This window comes from Trachinotus anak, unplaced genomic scaffold (genome assembly GCF_046630095.1).
Source record: "Trachinotus anak isolate AG129_WGS33_773 ecotype Australia unplaced genomic scaffold, CSIRO_AGI_Tana_v1 ptg000013l, whole genome shotgun sequence".
In the NCBI taxonomy this organism is placed as follows: domain Eukaryota; kingdom Metazoa; phylum Chordata; class Actinopteri; order Carangiformes; family Carangidae; genus Trachinotus; species Trachinotus anak.
In genome coordinates this window covers 5,063,079-5,085,523 of record NW_027273864.1, presented here as the reverse complement: position 1 = coordinate 5,085,523, position 22,445 = coordinate 5,063,079, and the positions used below count along the sequence as shown (strand labels likewise).

At 39.7% G+C, this 22,445-nt stretch overlaps 2 protein-coding genes across 2 annotated transcripts; one reads left to right on the top strand and one right to left on the bottom strand.

Moving 5' to 3' along the window:
* Positions 1-9,582: 9,582 nt before the first annotated feature.
* On the top strand, positions 9,583-17,173 carry LOC139630249 (bactericidal permeability-increasing protein-like). The gene is made up of 16 exons (XM_071493508.1): positions 9,583-9,708; positions 11,235-11,342; positions 11,435-11,549; positions 11,629-11,760; positions 11,850-12,005; positions 12,101-12,164; positions 12,663-12,723; positions 12,815-12,906; positions 13,036-13,212; positions 13,298-13,357; positions 13,466-13,633; positions 13,720-13,787; positions 13,888-13,930; positions 14,012-14,075; positions 15,695-15,771; positions 15,957-17,173. The coding sequence occupies exons 2-16, from the start codon at positions 11,240-11,242 to the stop codon at positions 15,996-15,998; spliced, it is 1,422 nt and encodes a 473-aa protein (XP_071349609.1). The 5' UTR covers positions 9,583-9,708; positions 11,235-11,239; the 3' UTR covers positions 15,999-17,173.
* Positions 16,561-22,163, bottom strand: cdk5rap1 (CDK5 regulatory subunit associated protein 1). The gene is made up of 13 exons (XM_071493507.1): positions 21,725-22,163; positions 21,538-21,641; positions 21,413-21,447; positions 21,122-21,222; positions 20,831-21,041; positions 20,575-20,695; positions 19,644-19,874; positions 19,317-19,414; positions 19,154-19,209; positions 18,481-18,611; positions 18,238-18,387; positions 17,841-17,981; positions 16,561-16,930 (listed from the first exon to the last, which is right to left on the bottom strand). The coding sequence occupies exons 1-13, from the start codon at positions 22,077-22,079 to the stop codon at positions 16,781-16,783; spliced, it is 1,884 nt and encodes a 627-aa protein (XP_071349608.1). The 5' UTR covers positions 22,080-22,163; the 3' UTR covers positions 16,561-16,780.
* Between the last annotated feature and the right edge of the window lie 282 nt (positions 22,164-22,445).

Below are 22,445 nucleotides of genomic sequence, written 5' to 3'. Positions count from 1 at the left end.
GCTTTGTTCTGAACTTACAAATGCTAACTATTTTCATTTTAACAGCTCTTTTAAAATGTGCCAGATGAGCTGTTGAACTTAATAATCCACTTTATAAACTTACTTATTTATTCCAACATATTGATTGAATGTTTTCAGTGTCTGCATATTTATTCCCCTTTTGGTTTACTGATTATATTTTAGCTGGGTTAGAAAGCAAATGGGTTTGTAAGGAGTCTGAGATTTGCATCCAGTCCCTGCTCAACTCTGTATTTAAATAAATATACAACTATATAGCAATATAAAAAATTCATTAGTCACCGAGTCAATAAAACACTTCCTGTTCTTTGTGTGCTCAGCAGCTCCAGATAAATCACGTTGATAATGTCACATGGTTGAGTACTGGAGCTGAACTTTGCAAACACTTATTCAAAGTAATCAGAGGGTGAGGGTTTCTGTATTATATGTAGACATAATTATTATTATTATGATTATTATTATTATCATCATTATAATTACCTTAAAGGTTTTGTTGGAAAAGCTTGTGGGCTGTGACACAGTAACCAAAACGGTTCAAAATTAAGTAATTAAATAAGACTAACTAATCATGTGAATAAATACAGACAGAATGTACAATATAAGCATGAAATTGTGAAATAATCCAATAAAATTAAAACCCATTATTACCAAATTGCAGGTTATTTTGTTCTTCATTGCAGCAATATCAATTTCAACATGTCCTTTTTTTTCCAAAGTCTGTTTATTTCACACCATTTCATTTCATAAAACCGCTCTTTATCTGTCACTTATCACAGATAGACAGGGCTCTGGATCTCCATACACACAAAATGAGAATGTCACTTGACCATGACATGGTGCAAAATACACTTGCAGACATGTTTTTTTCTGTTTTACAGCTCAAAAATGTTCATTATCAATACTGAGAAATGAGAAACAGTTAACAGGTGAACACTAATGTAATTTTGGAGGTGAATAAAACTATTTAAAAGCATGCATTGCAACGCTTCTCAAAATGAAAAGCATCTTTGTTCTAAGAGCCCAGAAGACCATGAAAATAAGATATTAGCCAAAAGCCAAAAGTACTTGTGGTTGCTTTTCTCTGGCAACACATGGTATTAGAAACATGAAACAGCTTGCTGTTAAAGGGACCCACCTACCCTCTGCTGAGTCAAGCTGTAGATCTGAGCTGTTGCAGTCCTGCTGCCATTCAAGCTGATGCAATGTCTTGAATTTGTACCTTGACACAAGTTGATGTCATACTGTCTTCAGCCTCAGGGGGGCAGAAGTGCACAAGCAAATTAAAACAGACTCAGGAGGAGCATCAGCTTGACCTTCAAATGTGGCATTAAGGTAGAAGCCCAAAGTGCTGGTTACAAATGTTGAGTAAAAAAATAATTGCAGTATGGGGAGATGGAGATTTAATAATTAGCATTTAAAACACCTGTCCAATCAAACTGACAAAGAATATTTAAAAGGTCAGATTGAAATGCCAGCGTTGAATTGTTCGTTACTACAAACCTCACAGTTACTCCACTGTTCTTTATAGTGTCGGTGTGCAGGCACACAGGTTGTTGAACTCAGTGGTAACAACAAAAAGGAAAAAGGGCCGTTGTAGGCCTGAGTTTGGGCCGCCTGGAGGCAGGAGCAGAGGAGAACTTGACAATAACACTGAACTCTGTTTGAACTCCTCCTCCTCACACTAAACTTGCCCCTCCTCTGTAGAGAGCTGCGGAGCATCTCCACCCTGCTTCGCCCCCCACAGGTGTACAGAAAGCGTCTTTGTGCCTCAACAGCCACGAGGTTTTACAATGCTGTGAGTCCAAAAGGCCTGAACGAGTGAGACAGATCTGAGATACGGTGTGTGTTTGAATTAACTGACCTGCTCTACAAACATCAGGCATTTGAATCAGTTGGTGATATTTCTGCACGTTGGACAGAATAAAATGGCACATATGACATGTCTCATCTGAATCCTGATGACATGTGGTGGATAAATAATAAGTTGTTGGCTAATATATTAATAAACACTAAAATCTGCTCACATCATTATAATCTGTTATGATCCACTTACTAAAAGTTTATGTAGTGATTATAAATGCTAGACTGTGGTTAAAGTGAAGTTTTACCATACATTGAGATAAGTGCTGTACACATATAACACTTCTGATCCTAGGTCATCCACTTGCATAGTAATGATGGAAATTAAAATTATTTATTTTGCAGTAAAGATTTCACTTTATCAGTGACATCGGTCCACAAATTGATGTTGTTTAACTTCATGCATTCTACTTATTGATATTTATATGTACCATCTGTCAAAAAAAAGTTTAAAAAAAACAAAAGAAAGCACAAGAAAATGGTGAAGAGAATATGAGGGTTTTCGTGTCACAGGTAGCAACTAGCACCAGCCATGTCTGCAACTGAACTACTTTTATTTGAATTTTAATTTATCTCTCTCTCACACTCACACACACACAGTACGCCATTATATCAAAGTAATGGTTTTATTGCCTCCGACCAGCCCCTCCCCACCTGTTCCACAAAGACAAAGGGCAAACATTGGTAGAGAATCATGTGCTATGGCCTTCACAGTCACCAGAGCTCAACACAACTGAACACCTATGGGAGGCAGCATCGAATCTGTTCTCAGATTCAATGCCGAGCAGCATCTGTTCTTTTCCTTTGCTTTGTCTCTCATCTGTACATCATCAGCTAAACATCTACACTGTTGTCTCCTGAATTAGTCTAAAAAAAATCCAAAAGCAAACAGTTTGATGACGTCATGTTTAAAACAGTATTGGTCTTGCTAATATTATGTTAGCATAAAGAAACTAGAACCAGTGGGGCTAATGTTAATGTTAAGATGGGACTTTGGCTGAGGAGCTCAACATATGTTGTAATCATTAGCAAAATGTAAATGTTAGTAACAAAAAAACTCAAATGAGAAATAAAGATAGACAGCTAAACAAAACTTAATGAGGCTTCTCCTACCTTCTCTAGAGGAATGGGAGAAAACATCATTTGTGGGACTGGTGCATCCAGTGGGACCGGAAGGTTTATATTTCATAGTACGCACAAGAACCACCTGTCCGCTTGCAGGCTACCTTTAGATTTCCCATATAATACAAAATTGATCCTTATTTTAAGATAAAATACTTTTTTATGTCATATCCTGTGCTATGAATAACGTAATGTTAAGTAAAACCAAACTGGTTATAACCTACAAGTGGATTAGAAGTTTATCAGTGAGCAGTAGACTCTCTGTGTGCTGTAAGAAAATACACGTATGGTTGCCTTTTACACATAAAACTAACATTATTGCATAGTGCACCGGTGGCTCACCTAGTAGAGCGCAGCTCTTAAAGGCTTATATTTAACCACAGCAGCCCGGGGTTGAGTCCAACCCAAAGCCCTTATCTGTTTTCCTCTCTAGAACTAATTGTAAATCAGTATCTTGCATTTTATGTTACCTTTGACATTTTTGGGTTAGAAGTACATGAAAGAGTGTGTATCTGCATTTTGAAATCTCCAGAAATGTAGAAATAGACTTACTGTCACCAATAGGGACATTCATACAAAATGTATGTATTTAATTTTAATGACATATGTTTTTATCTTTTCATTTCAAGAGGCTCTGTTTTGATGTATACAAGACTTTTCATGACTGTGCTGTAGGATCTATACAGTAGAAGCAGACCAAGAACAGAAATACATGTGGCGGTGTTACATGCAGGGGTCATGTGAGGTCACTGGACACTGTGGAGGAGAAAAGTGTTATTTATCCTGCACTCGCAGCTACAACAGAGCTACAGGAGAGTAAGGCAGATTTCAATCAGCACACTGCCATGCCCACAGAGCAGATAAAATGAGTTTAAAAATACTGCAAGGGTTTACCATGGGCCTTTAAGATTACTCCATTGGTTTGACTCATACAGCAGGTTAAAATATTAGGAGCCATAGCAACAGTAGCAAGGCACTTAGCCAGCACTCAGTTAACTAAGCTAATTAATTTCACAAAAAAAGAATTCGGCCTATCTCAGACAGTGTGACAGAAACAGTCTCCACCTTCCCTCTGCTTCTCCCCCAGAAAGCCAGTGCTGCTTCTGATTTGTTAGAGATCAGAAATGCACTGCAATTACTGGAAGGCCTTTTCATTAACAACACAGCAGAGAGTGTATGATTTCTTAAACCCTGGAGGGAAACCCTGAAGCACCCCTGCTGGTGGTAAATTAGCTTACATTTGCCTCCCAGGTTAACACAGCGTCAAATCACACACAGCATGCACGAACAACTGATTTGAAATCTGCCCATGAAACATGAAAATTTCTTTGTGGTTTGTTATGAGATTATTTACTTCAGTTTGGCTGCAGGTAAGAACTGCCAGCGGCACTAGGGCAAGCAATTATATGAGCAGAAGTAGATCGATTAGCTGAATTGACACGTGGTGACAGTGAAACGCATGATCAGGACTGATGTTACACTGTGAATTTGGGTTTCCCTCCAAATGTATCAAAAAATTTTACTGAAATGTATTATTTATACGATACTGATGTATGTGAATATTAGTAGTTGTTTCATTGAGACCACCAGTCAGGTGCCATTATATCAGAAGAAGAGGTCATAACGACGACATAATTAAAAGAGCGCCAGTCAAACCTCAGATGAAGGGATGCCATATTTTTATAGGCTAACCTGGAAGTTAGCATCGCCCTGGTTTCCTCGAATAAAAAGCCAATGGGATTGGGACGATAATCTTCACAAATGAACACAGCTGTTTTGATTTTTAAAGCCTAAATACAATCACCAGACATAAAAAGCTAAAATTAGGCTATAAACGAACCACACCACAGTCACATGACTTCAGCATCACCAACATCACTAAGCTTCTAACTTGTTATTTGACTTAGCTCTTACCTCTTCTACAAAAGCCTTCCCTCTTGTACTTAGTAACAGTTTGTACGAGTATAAACACAACAAGGCTCTAAAGGTGGACTGGTGAGTACATGGGTCTTCATGTTCACCGTGATGACATTTAATGTCCCAGACAGCCTCTGTAGTCTCATTTAGCTTCTTGTTAGCAGCCATCTTTATTAAGACATGTAAAAGCTTAAAGAAATCCCAACTGGGGTATTTACTGACGTCTTCTATGTCGTAGAATAAAATATGAAAATGTCTGAAGCTTGTGTTAAATACAGACCTTGTTTCAGTCATCTAACCAAAAACCCATTCAAAAAATCACAGGACAAATAAATAAAATGTATTTGTAGAGGACTACTTGTTCAAACACAGGACAATGGAAATGGTTGCACCTTGTATTACATCTCCTCATCAGTCCACATATGCCTGATGCTTTTATCTGCTGCTATTTTTCATCTCTTCTGGGTCCAGATGCATAAATGATGTGAAGCCTACACACAAAAGGAATTCGTACACCACTTCCTCCACATGAATTTGATATTTATGAACGCAGAATGTGCAGTGAGACTGTGCACACCTCACACATTCTTTTGACCATGCGTGCACACGTTTTTTAGACCGAGCCAAGTTCGACACAGTGAAGTGAAAATGCAAAATAAAGAGGAAACATGGAATTTAACATAAAACAAAGCAGCCAGCTTCACTGAGCTTGCATTCATTGTTATCATTGTAAATTTTGCTGTTTACACAGCAAAAACAATTTGGCAGTTCATAAACGGAAATAATTGTGTTTGTGTGCAATGTTATTGTGAGCCATTCTGAAGGAAGCTTGGATGACATTTAAACCACGTGATGTCTGTATGTCATTGTTTATTCACTTGTTTCCATTGCACTTAGTCACATTTGCACCTTGAGACCTACGGACCCCCTTAAGGACGTGTTTGAGAACCGCAGCTGTACATCAAGTGTTTCATGTACTTCTGACCATGATATGTCACTAGAGTTCATCAAGGTTCAGCAGCAATGATCTTTCAAACCACCACATCTTTCATTTAAGCCGCATTTTTTCTCCATTGATTTTCCAATGCTTTAAAAAAAAAAAAAAAAAAGTGTTCATTAGTACCCAATCTCAATTCTGAAGACAGACCTTGAAATGGATTTGTGATGCCCAATAGGAATTTCAACTGGAGCTGTGAAAGAGGCAGAATGTTGATTAGTTAATAACTGAGTATTATTAAATTATCCTTCTTGGTCATAAAACATGATTTCCATTGTGTTTGCTGCTGTGAAAGTTGGTTCCAGGATATTTAACAGAGGATTTATATGTGACTTTTAATTGCAGTTCTTATCAATTCACTTTGCTGTTTCAGGACATGGAAGGAATGACACTTGGCCTTATGTTCTCTGTTTGTCAATTAGTTTGTGGTCATTTCACAGCTTTATTTAGAAATTTGCACCATGTAACGATGAGATTTCTTGATATTGAAAATGGTACAACAAGTAGTCCTCTACAAGTACATTTTATTTATTTATGTTTAAAAGTTGTGATTCGACAAATATCTTCAACAATTTGAAAGTGGCATTAACATGAACATCATCAGAACTTTTGAAGAGACCTTGCAGGGTGCTCTACTTCCCCTTTCAAAGAGTAACTACACATTTACATTTACACTTTGGGTGTTATTATCACAAACACTAAAAGGAGAAAACTGTAACATTATTAAACTCTGGCATTTTGAGAAAGATATTTCTGCTCTTGTTCCACCTTTAAAGAGTAACTACACATACTTTTTTTAAGCCAATGTACACAAAAGAAAACCTAGAAGCTAGAAAACTTTTTTGGCCCATGCACCAGGTCAGCAACTTTCATTCAGCATCTTTGTGTCCAGTGTGCAGTTCCTAGTGATACATCTGTGGCCAAGTATAAGAACCAGGACTCTGGCTGACCATGGCCTCAACTTGCTCTCTCACACATACCTGCCGCTGATGTTAGCATTAGCCAGCCAGATAAGAGCCAAAAACGACATCGCACATGAATGAGATTTATTTCTCTGCAGTGGCAGTAAACACAGCATACTATGCTAGCTGCAATTAGTATAGTACAGCTGAATCTCTGACTGAAACGTTAGTGGTCGAGTTGCATTATGGGCAATGTAGACACCAGGTTTTGACAAGGGAGAAGAATGCATGGACTAAAACATATTATATCTCTTGTTCTGTTGCAGTGGTCCATCATGTATCTGTCAATGTTAATGAATATACTTTATCAAGTTTTGTTCAAAACATATGAAGGAATGTCACTGATTGAAACATTGCATAATGTTATTGAGTCAAAAGATGCTGTAATCCCATTTCATTGCAGTTATTCAGGGACGTTAACCAACAACAAACTGTTAACTTACTTTTGAAACAGGATGTGGCTTTGATTAAGGCAGACAAGAAAACTGCAATAACTAGACTTACCTTTATGGTTTCTACCTCTAATGGCAGCAGAGGAAGTCCACCAAAATGTACAAAGTACATAATATATGTCTTATATATTATAGATATTAAGATTAAGATTAAGATGGCCTTTATTAGTTCCACAGTGGGGAAATTTGCATTATTACAGCGGCAAAGTGGACAGTGCAAGAGTGCAAGATTTTGCTCACATGTACAGTATTTTAAATCCAGCCAAATTCTCAACAAAGCTGTTCTCATTTACATGTTCTTCTGTTTCTGTTGTCTGAGGACTACATGTTAACCCTCACTTCCAAACTGCTGCTGCTATAGGAATTCAATGCTGAATCTGTGAAGTACATTTGATATGTTTATATGTTTTGAAACATATGTTAGAATTTCACTGATCAAAAAGTTGCATAATGATTGAGTCCAGTGATATTGAAATCTTATTACATTACAGCCATTCCAGGACATTAACCAATAACAACTCTTCACTTACTTTTGAAACAGGATGTGGCTTTGATTGAAGCACAGGCTAGAAAACTGCCATACGGGAATTACCTTTATTGTTTTCTACCTTATAATGAAGTAATCCACCAAAATTTACAAAACCTGATATCTTATATTCTACCACGCTCATTGATAATGCACAGGCTTTGCCCAAATCCTGTTCAGAGGTCATAAACAGTCAACTTGTCATTTCAGTCAGATTGTGTGGTAACAGCCCTTTAGGGTCAAACTGTTGCAATTACACTTTAAAGCAGTGGCGGATCCTGATATGGGCGATATGGTCATCTTGTGAGAGGGTGCCACGAGTGCGTGCAAAAAAATAAATAAATAAATAAGCCCCCCCAAAAAAACCCAAATATTTGTTAGCTTTCATTTGTGCAAACCAGTTTTCTATTGCTAATTTGCACATCAACTCAATCATATCGTGACACAGTGTGGGGAGTGGGTGGGAACAGGGGATAGGTTCACCTGTGGACCTCAGGTCTCCCTATTGGAGCGGGGGATCCATCTAATAGCAACAACTAATGTAATTAGTAGGCTACAGTCACACCATGAATTGCTTCCAAATAAAGCACATTTCATTCCTAATATTGTGAACACAGGCCTATTGTTTCACATACATGTTATTTTTCTGGGTTGTCTGAAATCATTAAAAATAACACAAAACATCAAGGTGAATTGGTTTAGTGTTGACTCTGTGAGTGTGAGTGTTGATGGTGTGTTGACCAAGGGCAATATTGTAACAATTAGATTCTCTTAAGTGTGTTATTCTATTTGTGTGATGAGGGATTTGTGCAATATAGAAATTTCATTCTATTTTATTTGTATTTTATTTTATTATACTAGTTTATTTCTATTCTTGTTACTTTTTGTATTTATGATTGTACATATATTTTTGGTATTATAACTGTATATGTTGTTATGTTTAATGCAAAGTTAGTTTGTGCAGAATAGTGTTTTTTGTTGGGGGGGGGACTCGCCCAGGGCTTCATACAAGCTAGCACCGCCACTGCCTTAAAGAAAATGAACATGATAAAAAAATAATTAATTCATAAATGTTTACTGACAGGTTAAAGATTTTCATGTCAATGCTCTTTGCAGAAAGTGTCTTTGAGGACCATGAGGACTGTCTATGATACATGAGTAGACCCTATTCTGTCCCTGTTGAGAGGAAGAGGGAAATTGTAAAATAATAAACAATATGATAGAGATAGTTTTATTCTGCCAAAGAGAGTAATAGGAGCAGAATCAGAATAGTTTGATGAACACACCAGTTACTGCCTCTTTTCTGCAACTATGTGTTAAGTTTGGATGAGGTGTTGCACTGCAAATAAAGCAAAACTGAGTGGGAAGCTGCCTGGATTGACAAATATAATTTAGAAACTGGCTTCAAGAATAATTTCCCAATTTTTTGCGTTTTGTTCCTTGTGCAAGATCTTTCTGGAAATTCATACAAGGAACTAGACAGTAGATCAGCAACAACATAGCACGAGACAAACATGCAAAGACAAATACTGGTTCCCAACTATGCCAAGCATTTAAAGCTGTAGTTTCAGAGTGTTTATTTTGTGCAAACAACACTCAGATAAGCTGTTGTACCAACACTGTTAGTCTTTTGTGATTTTGAAGAGTTTATAAGAGGGCAGGGCAGTGAGGCATTCAGTAGACATGTCAAGCACTAAATTTGCTTATCGGGGATAGTCCCCCTACCAAGTTCAGTCCCTGATTGAGTAAGTGAATTAGATGCCACGTGCCTCTCTTCCTCTTTCACTCTGCCTTATAAGCAGACACTCTGACACATCAGGAGAGAGCATCTGTTCCTGATAAGCGGCTGCTCAGGTAAGACTGGGTGTATATTCACCAAAAGGTCCACATTAACAAATATTGTTTATAATGATCATTCAAAGTTAGGCCATAATCAAAGAAAGGTTCTAACATGCAGGATTAAACTGTCCCGCTGATTGTGTGGGAGGGATGTGCTTCTCACCCTCTGCTTCAGCTGCAGTGTTATTTGTACTTGTTGCAGAGTACGTATGGATACTGTATGTATGCAAGAGCTGACCTGAGTAATGTAGATATTGCAGTAAAATATAGCAAAAAAAAAATACTAGTTACAGTTTCATCAAGTACTTTGTTGTGTTCTGATTTGAGAAACAAGTATTACATGTTGTGTAAAATGTGATAAAAGGCTGCAACGCAGATTAAGAAAGATTCACCAGGGTTACTACAGGTAACTGGTTTGAATACTTAATATTCTGTGCATTGTCAGTGACAGTGTTGCTGGTGTCTTGGTATGTACATGTAGATGAGATATATGTACTTTGATAAGCAGCTCTTTTACATGGCCTACTGTGCATCTAAATACAGAAAATGTAACACTTTGACCTCCTCTGCATTTCCACATAGAAACAGTCTTAAGAGAGCCATCACTGTTAGTCACATGCCTTCAATTTTTTCTGTTGAGTCTGTCTGTTATTGAGTCTTTTGGAGCCTAGATCTATCATTCAAACATACAGCATACTAAAGATCATCCGCCAAAAAAAAAAAAAAAAAAAAAATCACAAGATTAGATTTTCAGTGACTGCAGCATGTGACAGCTGAGTTTTACAGTCATAGCATACGAGCAAATACTTATATATCACAGCTGTGTCTTAACATTAAGTCTATTACTGTGAGGTGAACTGAATTGAATTGAATTACCTGAAGCACATTTTCCATCTGTGAAACATTTGTGCATCAATTCAAAAAGTCATGCTTAAAAAAATAAATAAAAAATTGCCAGACTTAGCCTTTAGTCTCAGCCTAATTCAATAAAACTCCAGCTTGCCTGCTCTACTTATCAGGGATCATGTGGCTTCTTCCGCAGCACTGACAGTCAGTTCTTTCACACGCCCGTCCCAAAGCACTGGTGGAAACTCACTACATTTTCTCACGTACTTTGACCGTTTACATACTTCTGCACATTCACTTAAACAGGACTTTAACTTGTATTGAATAATATGTATATTGTTGTATTGGTATATGCATTTAAGTAAAAAGAAAAAAAATCAGAGTAATATTCCCACCATTGACCCAAGGACTCTGCCGTGGTGCAGAGTCTTTTACTTGAATTACTTGGAGAATGACTAAAAAACTACATACTCAGCTAATATAACGAGATATTTCAGTGGCGAATAAGGAACCTGTAACTTGTAATGATAAAAAGTTAAAGTTGTCTAAATGAGGAAGTTGTGTTTTTTACTTTTCAAGCGCTCTTCGCAGAGCAGCAAATATGTCAACCACACAAAAGCAGAAACTTTGTTTAATAAAATAAAAATGGGGGGAGAATTTTGCTGATGATCTTGTCCTTTTCTACCTCACAACAGTCAAGATGTCCCTGTGCCGTTGCCTCTTTCTGCTGGCTTTCATTGCTGCGACCTCAGGCGTCAATCCTGGGGTAAATGTCAGGCTAACAGCAAAAGGCCTGGAATATGGTAAGGTTTGCAGCAGAAAAGTTCTGTTTTAGTTGCCCTCTCTTTGAAGCATCTTGAATCTCTTATCACCAAATTCTCTTGTGTTTTGTTAGGCAGACAACTGGGCATGGCGGGGATCCAGCAGAAACTCAGAACCATCAAGATCCCAGATATGTCAGGGAAAGACAGGGTGCGTTTCATTGGCAAAGTCAAGTGGAGAGTGTCAAAGTAAGGCAGCTCTACATTTAGCACTCCTGGAAATTCAGTTACGGTGATATTTTATAACCAAGCTTTTTGTTTATTCAAGTATGAGAATGGTGAGCGTGGGATTACCAAAGTCTGCAGTGACTCCTGTCCCAGGGACTGGCATCAGAATGTCTATCAGTAATGCCTACCTCAGAGTGCAAGGAAACTGGAGGGTCAAGGTTCTCCGAATAATGTGAGTGAGAAAGATCTCCTCCTCACAGGGCACATTTAATTCCAGTTTGTGATATTTCTGCTGCAACTGTGCCTCCTCTCTCTCAACAGAAGGAAAAGCGGCTCATTTGATTTGAGTGTGAGTGGACTCAGTATGAGTCCAACCCTTGCCATCAAGAGTGACGGGACAGGCCGACCAGCAGTGAGCACTGTGAACTGCGCGGCCAATATTGGCAGCACAAGTGTCAAATTACGCGGTGGACCCAGGTAAAAAAGTGCATTTGAACCATGTGAATGGTTTCACATGTTGTGCTTGATGTACTGCATACTTCCCTAATTCCTGTGGTTACTTTTCCTTTCAGATGGCTGTTCAGTCTCTTCAAGAAAAAAATTAATAGCGCTGTGCAACGTGCGATGCAGAAACAGGTGAGGGGAAACCAGCCTCATACCCACTGTTTTTGATGACCACCGACCATCTGTGGGGTCACGGTCTCAAAGCATCTTATTTTACCACCAGGTGGCGTCCTTAGCTCAGCTAAAAGCTCCCAGCTATGATAATCCCCTTAAGATTTGTTCACAAAGCTGCTCAGAGCAACTTTTTTCTGAGCTAAAAGATGGGTTGGGTCCATTGCTATGGATGACATCATGATTCTTGAATGAACTTACTCAATATGCCTAGAGTAAAAGTAGCAATAAATTAATGCGAAAAAACAAGTGAGAGGCTTGTATTTAAGTATGTATTCAAGTATTATCCACAAAAGTATCAAAAGTAAAAGTAAGTACTGGTTCTGCAGTAAAATGGCTCCTGTACATACAGAATTACTACATGGGTATTACTGATGCTTTTATGTGTAAGCTGCATTTTACTGTTGCGACAGATGGAGAGATACATGGAGTTTCTCTGTTCTTTTTTATTTGTTGCAGATCTGCCCTCTGGTGGCTAAAGCACTATCTGGTGTGAACCCTCAGTTGAAAACTCTCAATGGTAAAACTTTCATGTCGAAACAACACCCATCAAACATGTGTTGATGTTTCACTGACGCTGAATGTATGAGTGACTTTCTGCTTCGCTGCAGTTGTAGCCAAGGTGGACAAGCATGCAGAGATCGAATATTCCATGGTGTCATCGCCCACAGTTTCAACGTCTTCTATCGACTTGAGCCTGAAGGTAGAGTTTTACGTCTGATCAGTTGCTGTAGATTTGTATTTTGTACATTTTAGAATCTGAAGATGTGATGGTAAACAAACAAACCGTCATAGTTTTTCTGCCTCTGTCTCTTCTTCTTCTGCCCTTCAGGGTGAATTTTACAACATTGGGAAACATCAGGAGCCTCCGTTCAGACCCGTAGCCTTTTCCCTGCCGCCCCAGACCAAAAACATGATGTACGTCGGCATGTCTGCCTTCACTTTCAACTCTGCAGGCTTCGTCTACCACAGAGCTGGAGTCCTCAGCCTGAACATCACCGATGATATGGTGAGCTGCACCCTCCTGATATCTTACTTAATTTACTTTCACGACGTCACACTGACCTTCACCCTTTCTCACTCTGTCACAACAGATCCCGAGAAGCTCTCCTGTCCGACTCAACACCAGGACGCTTGGTTCCTTCATCCCAGAGGTGACAACACATTCCACTGATCTGATTTGGAAAAAAAACAAAAAAAAAAAAACAACTAAACTTAACCTTCACTGGCAATTTATCACATACATTTTGGTGTATTTTCAGATTGCCAGGCGTTTCCCAGGTCTGTTGGTGAAAATGACAGTGAAGACATCGAAAACTCCCACCGTCACCTTTCTACCCAACAACATGACCGTTGAAGCCGCTGGCACAGTGTCGGCCTTCGCTGTCCACTCCAACAACACGCTTTCCCCTCTCTTTGTCCTGAACTTGGTGGGTTAAACAGCTGGCACGATGACAATCCATGGTGTGATTTAGAAAAACACTGAAACTTTCTCACCACACTTTACACGTTACAGGACACCAGTGTCAGCGCTAAGATGTTTGTCAGTGGAGTAAAGCTGGCTGGATCTGTCACCCTCAACAGGTGAGTTACTTAAAAATCAGGACTTGTTCTCTGGAGGAAAACGGGGCCAAAAGGTCCGTGTGGAGATGAACATCACGGTTTAATTTTACCTCATTTGCAGAATGAGTCTGACCCTGCAGAGGAGTAACGTGGGAGAATTTCAGGTGAGAGATGCATTTTAACACGAGTCCAAGTGTTTATCATCAGTACGAACTTAACAAACTTACCCCAACCCTCACCTACAGGTCACACTGCTCAACAGCATCCTGCAAATGGTCCTCAGAGTGGTAGTCATACCCCAAGTGAATGGTGAGTTTTTGCATTTTCAGTTCGTACTCTACATGAGCTAAGTGCCATGTCAAGTTCTACAGCTGCTGCATGCTGATCAACCACCGAGCACAGAGTGCAGGGGTCATTTTTTTAGACTCTGATGTAGGTTCTAAGTTAAGGTTTTCTTTTCAAGCAGACTTTACCAGTGGGTCCCAGCCGTTTTTGTCTGCACACCCCTTATGTTCCTGATATGTTCATTTGAAACTGCGTCTCGGTTAAATGGCATTTAAAACTCTTACTCATGTAAAAAGTGAATATTTTTGGAACATTTTTAGCCTTCTAGCAGCATGGACCCAGAGATGGTAACATCGCTCAGTCCACCACTTTGGTCCAGACCGAAATGTCATTGGTTGCCATGAAAGACAGTGAGTCTATAGACTCTGACGATCCACATCTAACGTGCATTTTATCTAATACTTTGGTTATTGACCTGCAAAACAAAATACTAAAAAGATTTTCACTTATACTACTACTACTACTTCTTGGAATGAGAGATGGAGGACATGCAATCTGGTTTTCACCCATCCTCAATCCAAACAAATGGTGTTAGGCTTTTAAAACTTACAGAGTAGCCTGTGCAATCAGCCAATCGGAGCTGGCAGTTTATCTATAAGTGTGAAAATAGATATACCACAGACCAGCCTGGACAAAATATCTTCTTCCTGATCACAATTATAGAAGTATCCTCTGGGGTACAAGTACTCCTGGTTGGGAATCACTGCACTAGACTACTGTGGTCCATTCACAGGCCTTCCCAGATTACCTACTGACAGGCTTCAGTTAATTCAGGACTCCGTTATATAAAGTTATATATAAACAGAAAAGAGAGAATGTGTTTAGGCAGAATTCTTTCACTCATATACAAAGCCCTGAATGGTTTAGGGTTTAAGTTGAGGACAGTAATAGGCAGACTGTGATCCAGCTCCAGGTTCTAGCCTCTACAGCCCAGGAAACTCAGAACAGTTACTTGCATTGTAAAGGATCTCATGTGACACTACTCAGCCAATCACTGTGGTTACACACATGACACCGGAGAGATGAGATGAGAGACAATAATCAGAGAAATCGGTGGGTAATGTGGGGGAGTGGGGTGTTAGAGGGGAAGAAAGAGAGAGGGAGATGTTAAAGCTGTTACATTTTTAAGATGGACTGCCTGAGGTATACACAACGTAGATTATCTGATATTTTAAATCACATCACAGTCTCTCTGCTAATTTACTAAATGTCCTCAACCCGAGTCAGAGGAGACAGGGCATGTGTCTCTCTTTAAAAAAAATATCCAAAGAAAACTCAGTTGCCCTTTTTAAACAACTTTGTATTTGCTTTTACAAAGTTGCACATTGATAGTGTCTTTAAATTTTCATGTCCCTTTTATCTCGAGTTTTGTTTTTCCTTTTTTATTGTACTAAGATTGCACCACACTAACTAATTACCCTCCTATTTTTGTGTCTATTTTATGATTATCTTTTTATGCAAAGCACTTTGAGCTGTATTCAGTGTATGCATTGTGTTATATAACTAGTTTGTGTTATAAATCCAACCCTAATAACATCATTTCTGCGACTCATTAAACTAAATGTAGTAATTTTGCTCCATAGTTCAACTTCAAAAAGGATACCCACTTCCTTCACTTGGAAAGATGAGGCTTGTGAACACGGAGCTTCAGGTCCTGAAGGTCAGAGACGTGACGTTTTCTATAAAACCAGCTGCATTAATTACATGTATCATATGAGTGGCATTTCAATGAGGCCTAAAAAAAGTGGTAGAGAACATTTGAAATAAATTAAATAAATCGATGAAGAGAATTGGTAATCTCAGAGCTGTTATTAAGTGCTGTTACTGTGCTTTATTTTTCTCTAGGACTACATGATGATTGGGACAGATGTTCAGTTTACGGGTTAAACTGCATGCCTTAAAACTCCCAGGATTCTTTTCTGCACTGAAGTATGCCATTATGACCACACAATCACAGCAAGAGCACAACTGCCTGACAGACAAATTTCTAGGAAATTGAGTGATTTGCAAGTATTGCTTCTCCTGCCAGCCTGAGAAATGCAGCTCTCCAGTTTGCATTTGGATTTTTTTTTTTTCATTTTTGTGTTTTTGATGTTCTTTTTCTTTTAAATGTGAACTGTGTTCAGCTTTCTACATATAAAATGTAGATGAGAGCAGTGAACCTGTCCACAGGGGGGTTACTGCAGCTCTGTCATAACAGACGACAGTCTGCAGATCGGGCTCTGCTGCTGTCACCATAATCATCTTTTTTGAAATAACGTGCTCCTTCCAAAGCAGATCACAGCACTTTCTCCTGCTGACTTTAGGCAAATTCTTTCTCAAAGTTTCCGACTTTGTAGCTCACGCAGCATTTGTACAAATGTGCTGACCCAATGACATTTTTAAACCAGTTTGGAAAAGCTCCACAAAAAAAAACAAAAAAACAATGACATCAATCAGGCACCACTGCTTACGGCAAAACAGACAGTATTGTTTTAATTTACATCGTCCAAATCTTAAACAGTTCAGTATGTACATACACGTAGTTGCCAGTATAAATAACACATTGCAGTTTTTGTAGCTCATCACAGCGGTGCGGCGTCTCTGTAAAAACAGCCTCCGCGTGTCTTCAAAGTCAGACAACAGAAGAAGAATGAACTGTGCCAGTTTGCTTGTGTCACCTGTGTTAATCAGTTGCAGGTTTCAACCACGGTGTTGTCTGAGGCCATGTGTTCATCAGCCTGGAGCCAAGGCAGAGTCTCACAGTGCTTCACTGAGCCCCTCAGGGAGCTGTGACTGAGGGCTCGACCTCTCAGGCTCTGGGACGTGGCCGACAGTATCTACATTAAAGACACAAAACATCAAAGAACAAATGAGTGAATGATGAAATCTCTGAAAGCACCATGTAACGGCTTGATTGTCGAGACTGTGATGATTGTTGAAATGATGCCGTCCTATCACTGATTGGCAGAAAATACTTTTTTTTCCACACTGTTATCTTTTACCTTTGATTTTATGGTTGATATGTCACAACTAGACATGACTTTTACATGACTCTATTAAAAATGTGCCAATGTCTGGAATTCTTTAATTTTCTGACTATTATGGAGAGATTTCCACATTTGTCATCTCATACTGACAACTGGGTCTTTGAGGGTGATGGCGATGTTAGTATTTGAGAGATTAAAAAAAAGAAGTGATAACATTACATCAACATAAACATATAATATTATATATGTGTGTCATTATTTTTATCAGCATTATTATAATTATTTATTATTATCACTATTATTTTCATGAAGAGTTGAATTCTCAAAGACTCTCAAAGATGTGCTTCGTCAGGACAGTGTGGGCACAGCTACCAACTTTCATCAGATTCTGAGTCAAATGCTCCTGTATCCTGATTGGCGCACAGAGGTAAATGACATCATCTTTTTCCTTCTGAGCCACGCCCACTCCAATCCAGTGAGAGGAACACAGAGGAAAAATGAGAAACAGAGAAATCTCTCAGGTGAAATAACCAAAACTTAAAGGTGTTAAAAAACTTTTTTTTGTCACAGTGATGCTGTTTCTAAACGACATTAAAATATTTTTGGCGTTTCAGGACAGCAACTTGTTGTCACTTATCCTGGCAACATGAACACAACTACTGATATATATGTGATAATTTTATATGTACCAATGGTGTCAGCTAGTTTGAAGAAGATTTAAAAATGTGTTGACTCTTTGTCTGTATGAACCAAACCCTACCTTCACCAGCACGTAGTCTCCAGCGTTGATCGGTGCAGTGTTGGATTCTGGGAACTGAAGAGCAACATTCTCTTTGGGGAAAATCACTTTCATATTGCCATCAGTTCTCCCACACAGGTCCTCGGCCGATCTTTTACTTTCCTGCATCAAAATGGAACCAAGACATGAGCAGTGTTGCCTGGTAACAGGTTACAGTGACCCAGTACAGTGGTACTGGATGACGACTTTTAGTCTTCTTGTTTAGGATAATAAACATAGGTACAGTATCCATGTGTCCTCCCTCTGAACCACTGTGCAGGGTCACAGCAGGGTGGTAAATATGAAATGTATTAAAGAGGGAACGTAACACTGCTAATAAGTCACTGTTGAGTGTGCGAGTCACGTGTGCAATACTCACTCCCTCCACCAGGATAAGCTGTGTGCTGCCGATGAGAGCAGTGTTGACCCTCGCAGCCTCCTCCCTGAACACACTGATGCACTCCTCCAGCCTCCGCTGCTTCACCTCTGCTGGCACGTCGTCCTGCAGCCGATGGTAGGCGTGGGTTTTCTGAGTGAGACAAGGAGGGCCAGGACTTTGTTCAAAACATTTTTTTTGGTGGAGCGTAGTGCGCATGTATGCTACAAACCCACAAGAGCTCACCTTCCTCATGCTGTAGGCAAAAAGGAAGCCCACATTGTAGCCCACCTCTCTGATCAGAGACAGAGTCTGCTGGTGGTCATCCTCCGTTTCACCACAGAAGCCTGAGATGAAGTCGCTGCTGAGACTCACCTCTGACAAAGACATAAACGTTGTTAAACACACTCCGGTTAAACGTTTTCTCTTCTCTTTAATGTTTATGGGCCAGTCTCTCTGCAGAGGTAGAGAAGTGGCTCTGTCTCTTTCTTAAACATATTTGGCTTTTTTAGGGGGCTGTGGACAGTTTTTACCCCCCAGTGGGTCTGTAAACCGGCAGCTGAAACCTTTTATCACCATACTAGAGGCATTTGAAGGTGTGGGTATAGCTACAGCATGTACACTGCAAGTGAGTGAGGTGTTTTTCTGGAAAATGGGTGCACATTTTTTTGAGAATTCATGGGTAATATAAAGATCTCAATTCCAACAACCAACCCTACAACACACGCCGCACAACTTAAACCACAGCAAACTGCGTTTTCAATTTATGTATGTTTTAATATCTGCAGGGGCTTTTCTACTGTGCAACCTGAGTGTGTTTGAGGACAACTCTTTCCAAACAAAGTGCAGATTCCTCACTATGTGCAAGTGCAAAATAGCTGGAGACATACTAAAGAAAAACCTGATTTCCATAACCCACCTGGGATGATTTTCTTAATGTTCTTCACAAGATCAAGGTAAGCCTCTCTTGTGTAGCTGCAGTTTTTTTAAAAGAAAAAAGACACATCATCAGAACAATTACTAATATTTTTAAGAGACTTCACATACAACTTTGCAAACTGAAATGCATGGTGGTCTCATACCCACGGCGCATTGCGTTCAGGACCTGGCTGCTCCCGCTCTGGACTGGAAGGTGAATCTGCCTGCAGATGTTCCTTCGCTCAGCAATCAGATGCAAAACCTGTGAACGCCGAGAAAGCAGAAACCAGGTCAGCAAAGTTAATATGGGACTTATACACAGAAATAGGTTTTGGCCTTGTTATTGATTTTTGTCATATGTGCACAAACAGGAACATGGCACTTTGCTGAACATCTATATTTGTCACCTGACAAGTTTGAAATCAACACTGGACTGTCCTGAGATTGTGTGATTTTTGAGAATGCTCTGCTGACAGAATTAAAAAGCTGACCTCATCAGGAAAATCCTTGGGATGAGGGGAGGTGAATCTGATCCTCATGTCGGGATCGATGCGCGACACTCGGTCCAGCAGGTCGGAGAAGCGCAGACCTCCCTGTCTTGTCCCGTAAACCGTCTTAAAGCCCCGGCTGAGCTGGGTCAGGTCTGAGCCACAGAACTGTTCCTCTGACGTGTCTCTGTAGCTGTTCACGTTTTGACCCAGCAACGTCACCTCCTTCACACCCTGAAGAAAACATCCACCACACAAAAACAAGTCAGGGGAACCACAGACTGTTGACTCAGTAATGTTAATGTTAATTTTGAATGCTTAACCCAGCAGTCAATGCACAGTGTTAATCTCGGCTATTCATTTTAATGTACAGAACAGATCTCTATAGACCTAGCTTAAGAGGTTAACCTTATACCATTAAACAAAAAAAAAAAAATCAAATCTTCTCTCATACAAAGCTCAGTTAAAGGTCCCATGTTGTATAAAGGGAGATAGATGTCCATGTCTTTTCTGATTATAAAGCAGATCTAGGTTCTATATTAATACTGTGAAAATATCAAAGTGTATTCAGAAACTGAGCCTTAAAATGAGCCAAGAGTCTCTCCTCTGATTGGCTCACCAACCTGTTGTTACTAGAGCTCCAGAGAGAGGCCTGAGAGAGGAGATGTAAAGCTACACTGAGATGCTTTTTGGTTCCTAAAACCAAAAATATATCTTCTTATGAATACCAACACTTCCAAATAAAACACCAGAAGAGTGTAAAATATGGGTGTTGGAAGTAAACTGAAGACAGTTTCTCATACAAAAATATATTTCTGAGGACAATGAATTTCAAGTAGCAATTTTGTGTGCCCTAATTATAAAAATATTATTGTCTAAGAGTCCTTTGTAATAAAACCCCTCATTTATATTAATGTCCTGGGCTGCAACCTGCCTGGTCAGAGAGCAAACGAACTTCCTCAAGAATGGAGCTGATGGGTCGACTCCTCTCTCTGCCTCGGGTGAAGGGAACAATGCAGTAACTGCACATGTTGTCACAGCCTCGCATGATGGACCTGCCAGACACATAAAATCCTGAGAGGGTACATTGTAAAAGACACAGTGTAGCTGAGACTAACAGGAAGAGGTGTGGAAGGCAAAAAAACTTCCTCTAAAGCCACCATTGCTTTGTATAAAATCCACACGCTCACACAAAAGCACTGTATCCCTGAGGAGCATGGTGGACAGGCATGACGTCGGCGTAGGTCTCCTCTAATGACAGCAGGACGTTGCTGGCTTGATGACCTCCATCAGCTACAGTCAAGAGGCGGGGGAGGTCGCGGTATGCATCAGGACCAGCGAGAACATCTACCAGCTTCTCACGCTCCAGCAGCTCAGTCTTTAGCCTCTCTGCCATGCAACCTGGAGAGACACACCCATCAGTATTTCTTGGTAGCCGCCGTAATCTACTCACATACGTGTACATTAGCAAACTCACTTACCTAAAATCCCAATTTTCATTGGCGTGTGGCTCTTGAACCGTTTTCTTTTCATAGCTGTTAGTTTCTGTAGTCTATTCCAAATTGTTTGTTCAGCTTTTTCTCTGTTAAGAGACGAGTTGAGGATTCTCTGTTAGTTGGTGCATCTGATTTATTTAAGGATGTGAAAACCTTGTGATGTCAGTTTTGCAAAGTTTATTTAATTGTGGCACAGAAAAAGCAGCCATTTATGTTATTCCTGAAATTGGAACATTGTGAGTCTATTAAGTCTTTTAAGTTGGAACATTATTTTACCTTATGGAGCATGTAACCAGAAGGACAACGTCTGCCTGCAAACACAAAAGAGATCTTACTCTGACTGTGCTCACATAATTAAAGAGATATTAAAATGGTCAAATAAAAACAGAGCTCAGCTGTACCTCATTTAAATCAACCGTGCGTAGATATCCCTTCCTCTGTAGTATGGACCAGGCTATCTCTGTGTCGTTTACATTCATTTGACATCCATAGGTTTCAAAATACACTGGAGCAAAACAAAACACCAGTTTAGCATTTGTCCCAAACAAGCCTAATCTTTGTCAACAGCTTTCAGTCACACAGACTAACCTTTCCTTGAATTTCCCATCTCCAAGTCCTCAGAGAGATAACCATGTTTGTCTGAGGAATCTCCATCTGCAGCGTGAGTCTTTTTAACTGAAACTCCTTTGATGAAATCCTGAAAACTTGGACCAGAGGACAGCTGAGTCTTGAACCTGTCTGCGGTTGTCCTCCTCTGTCTTGAGGTGACACTGGCGTTATTTAAATTAGAGCAATATCTGGGTTGGATACACCTGACAGGTATCCAGCGCTGAGGAAGAGTCAACAAGGGTTTTAAAGCCCTGGAGAATCTCATGCTTAGTTCGCTAAAGCACAGAGAGCAACGGCGAACTGAGAGCTCGCACTGTCTGAGCCCGTGTCCCATGTTTTCCTTCCTGGATAAGTCGCATGTGAGCGAGCTATGTTGGATAAATGTCACCCTCGCGTTTAAGTGGAGCCAAAGATGTCTTCATGTCAAGAGGAGTATCTCCCCATTCCAAAGTGACGGGACACAAACACGGAAAAGCGTTAAAATTAAGGTCATTTTACGTAAAAAAAGATTTTAAAAAACGAACAGTGGCAGAAACTCTACCTTCTAACAGATATTGTACAACTACCACAACTATCAAGAATAATACATGTTTTTCGAATTCAGCTGCAACTGGGTAAAACTGAAGACATTGTGAGGTATTTATCTTTCAAAAATATACTGAAATGACAAGGTGTCAGAAGCCAAGTCACTCTCCACCAG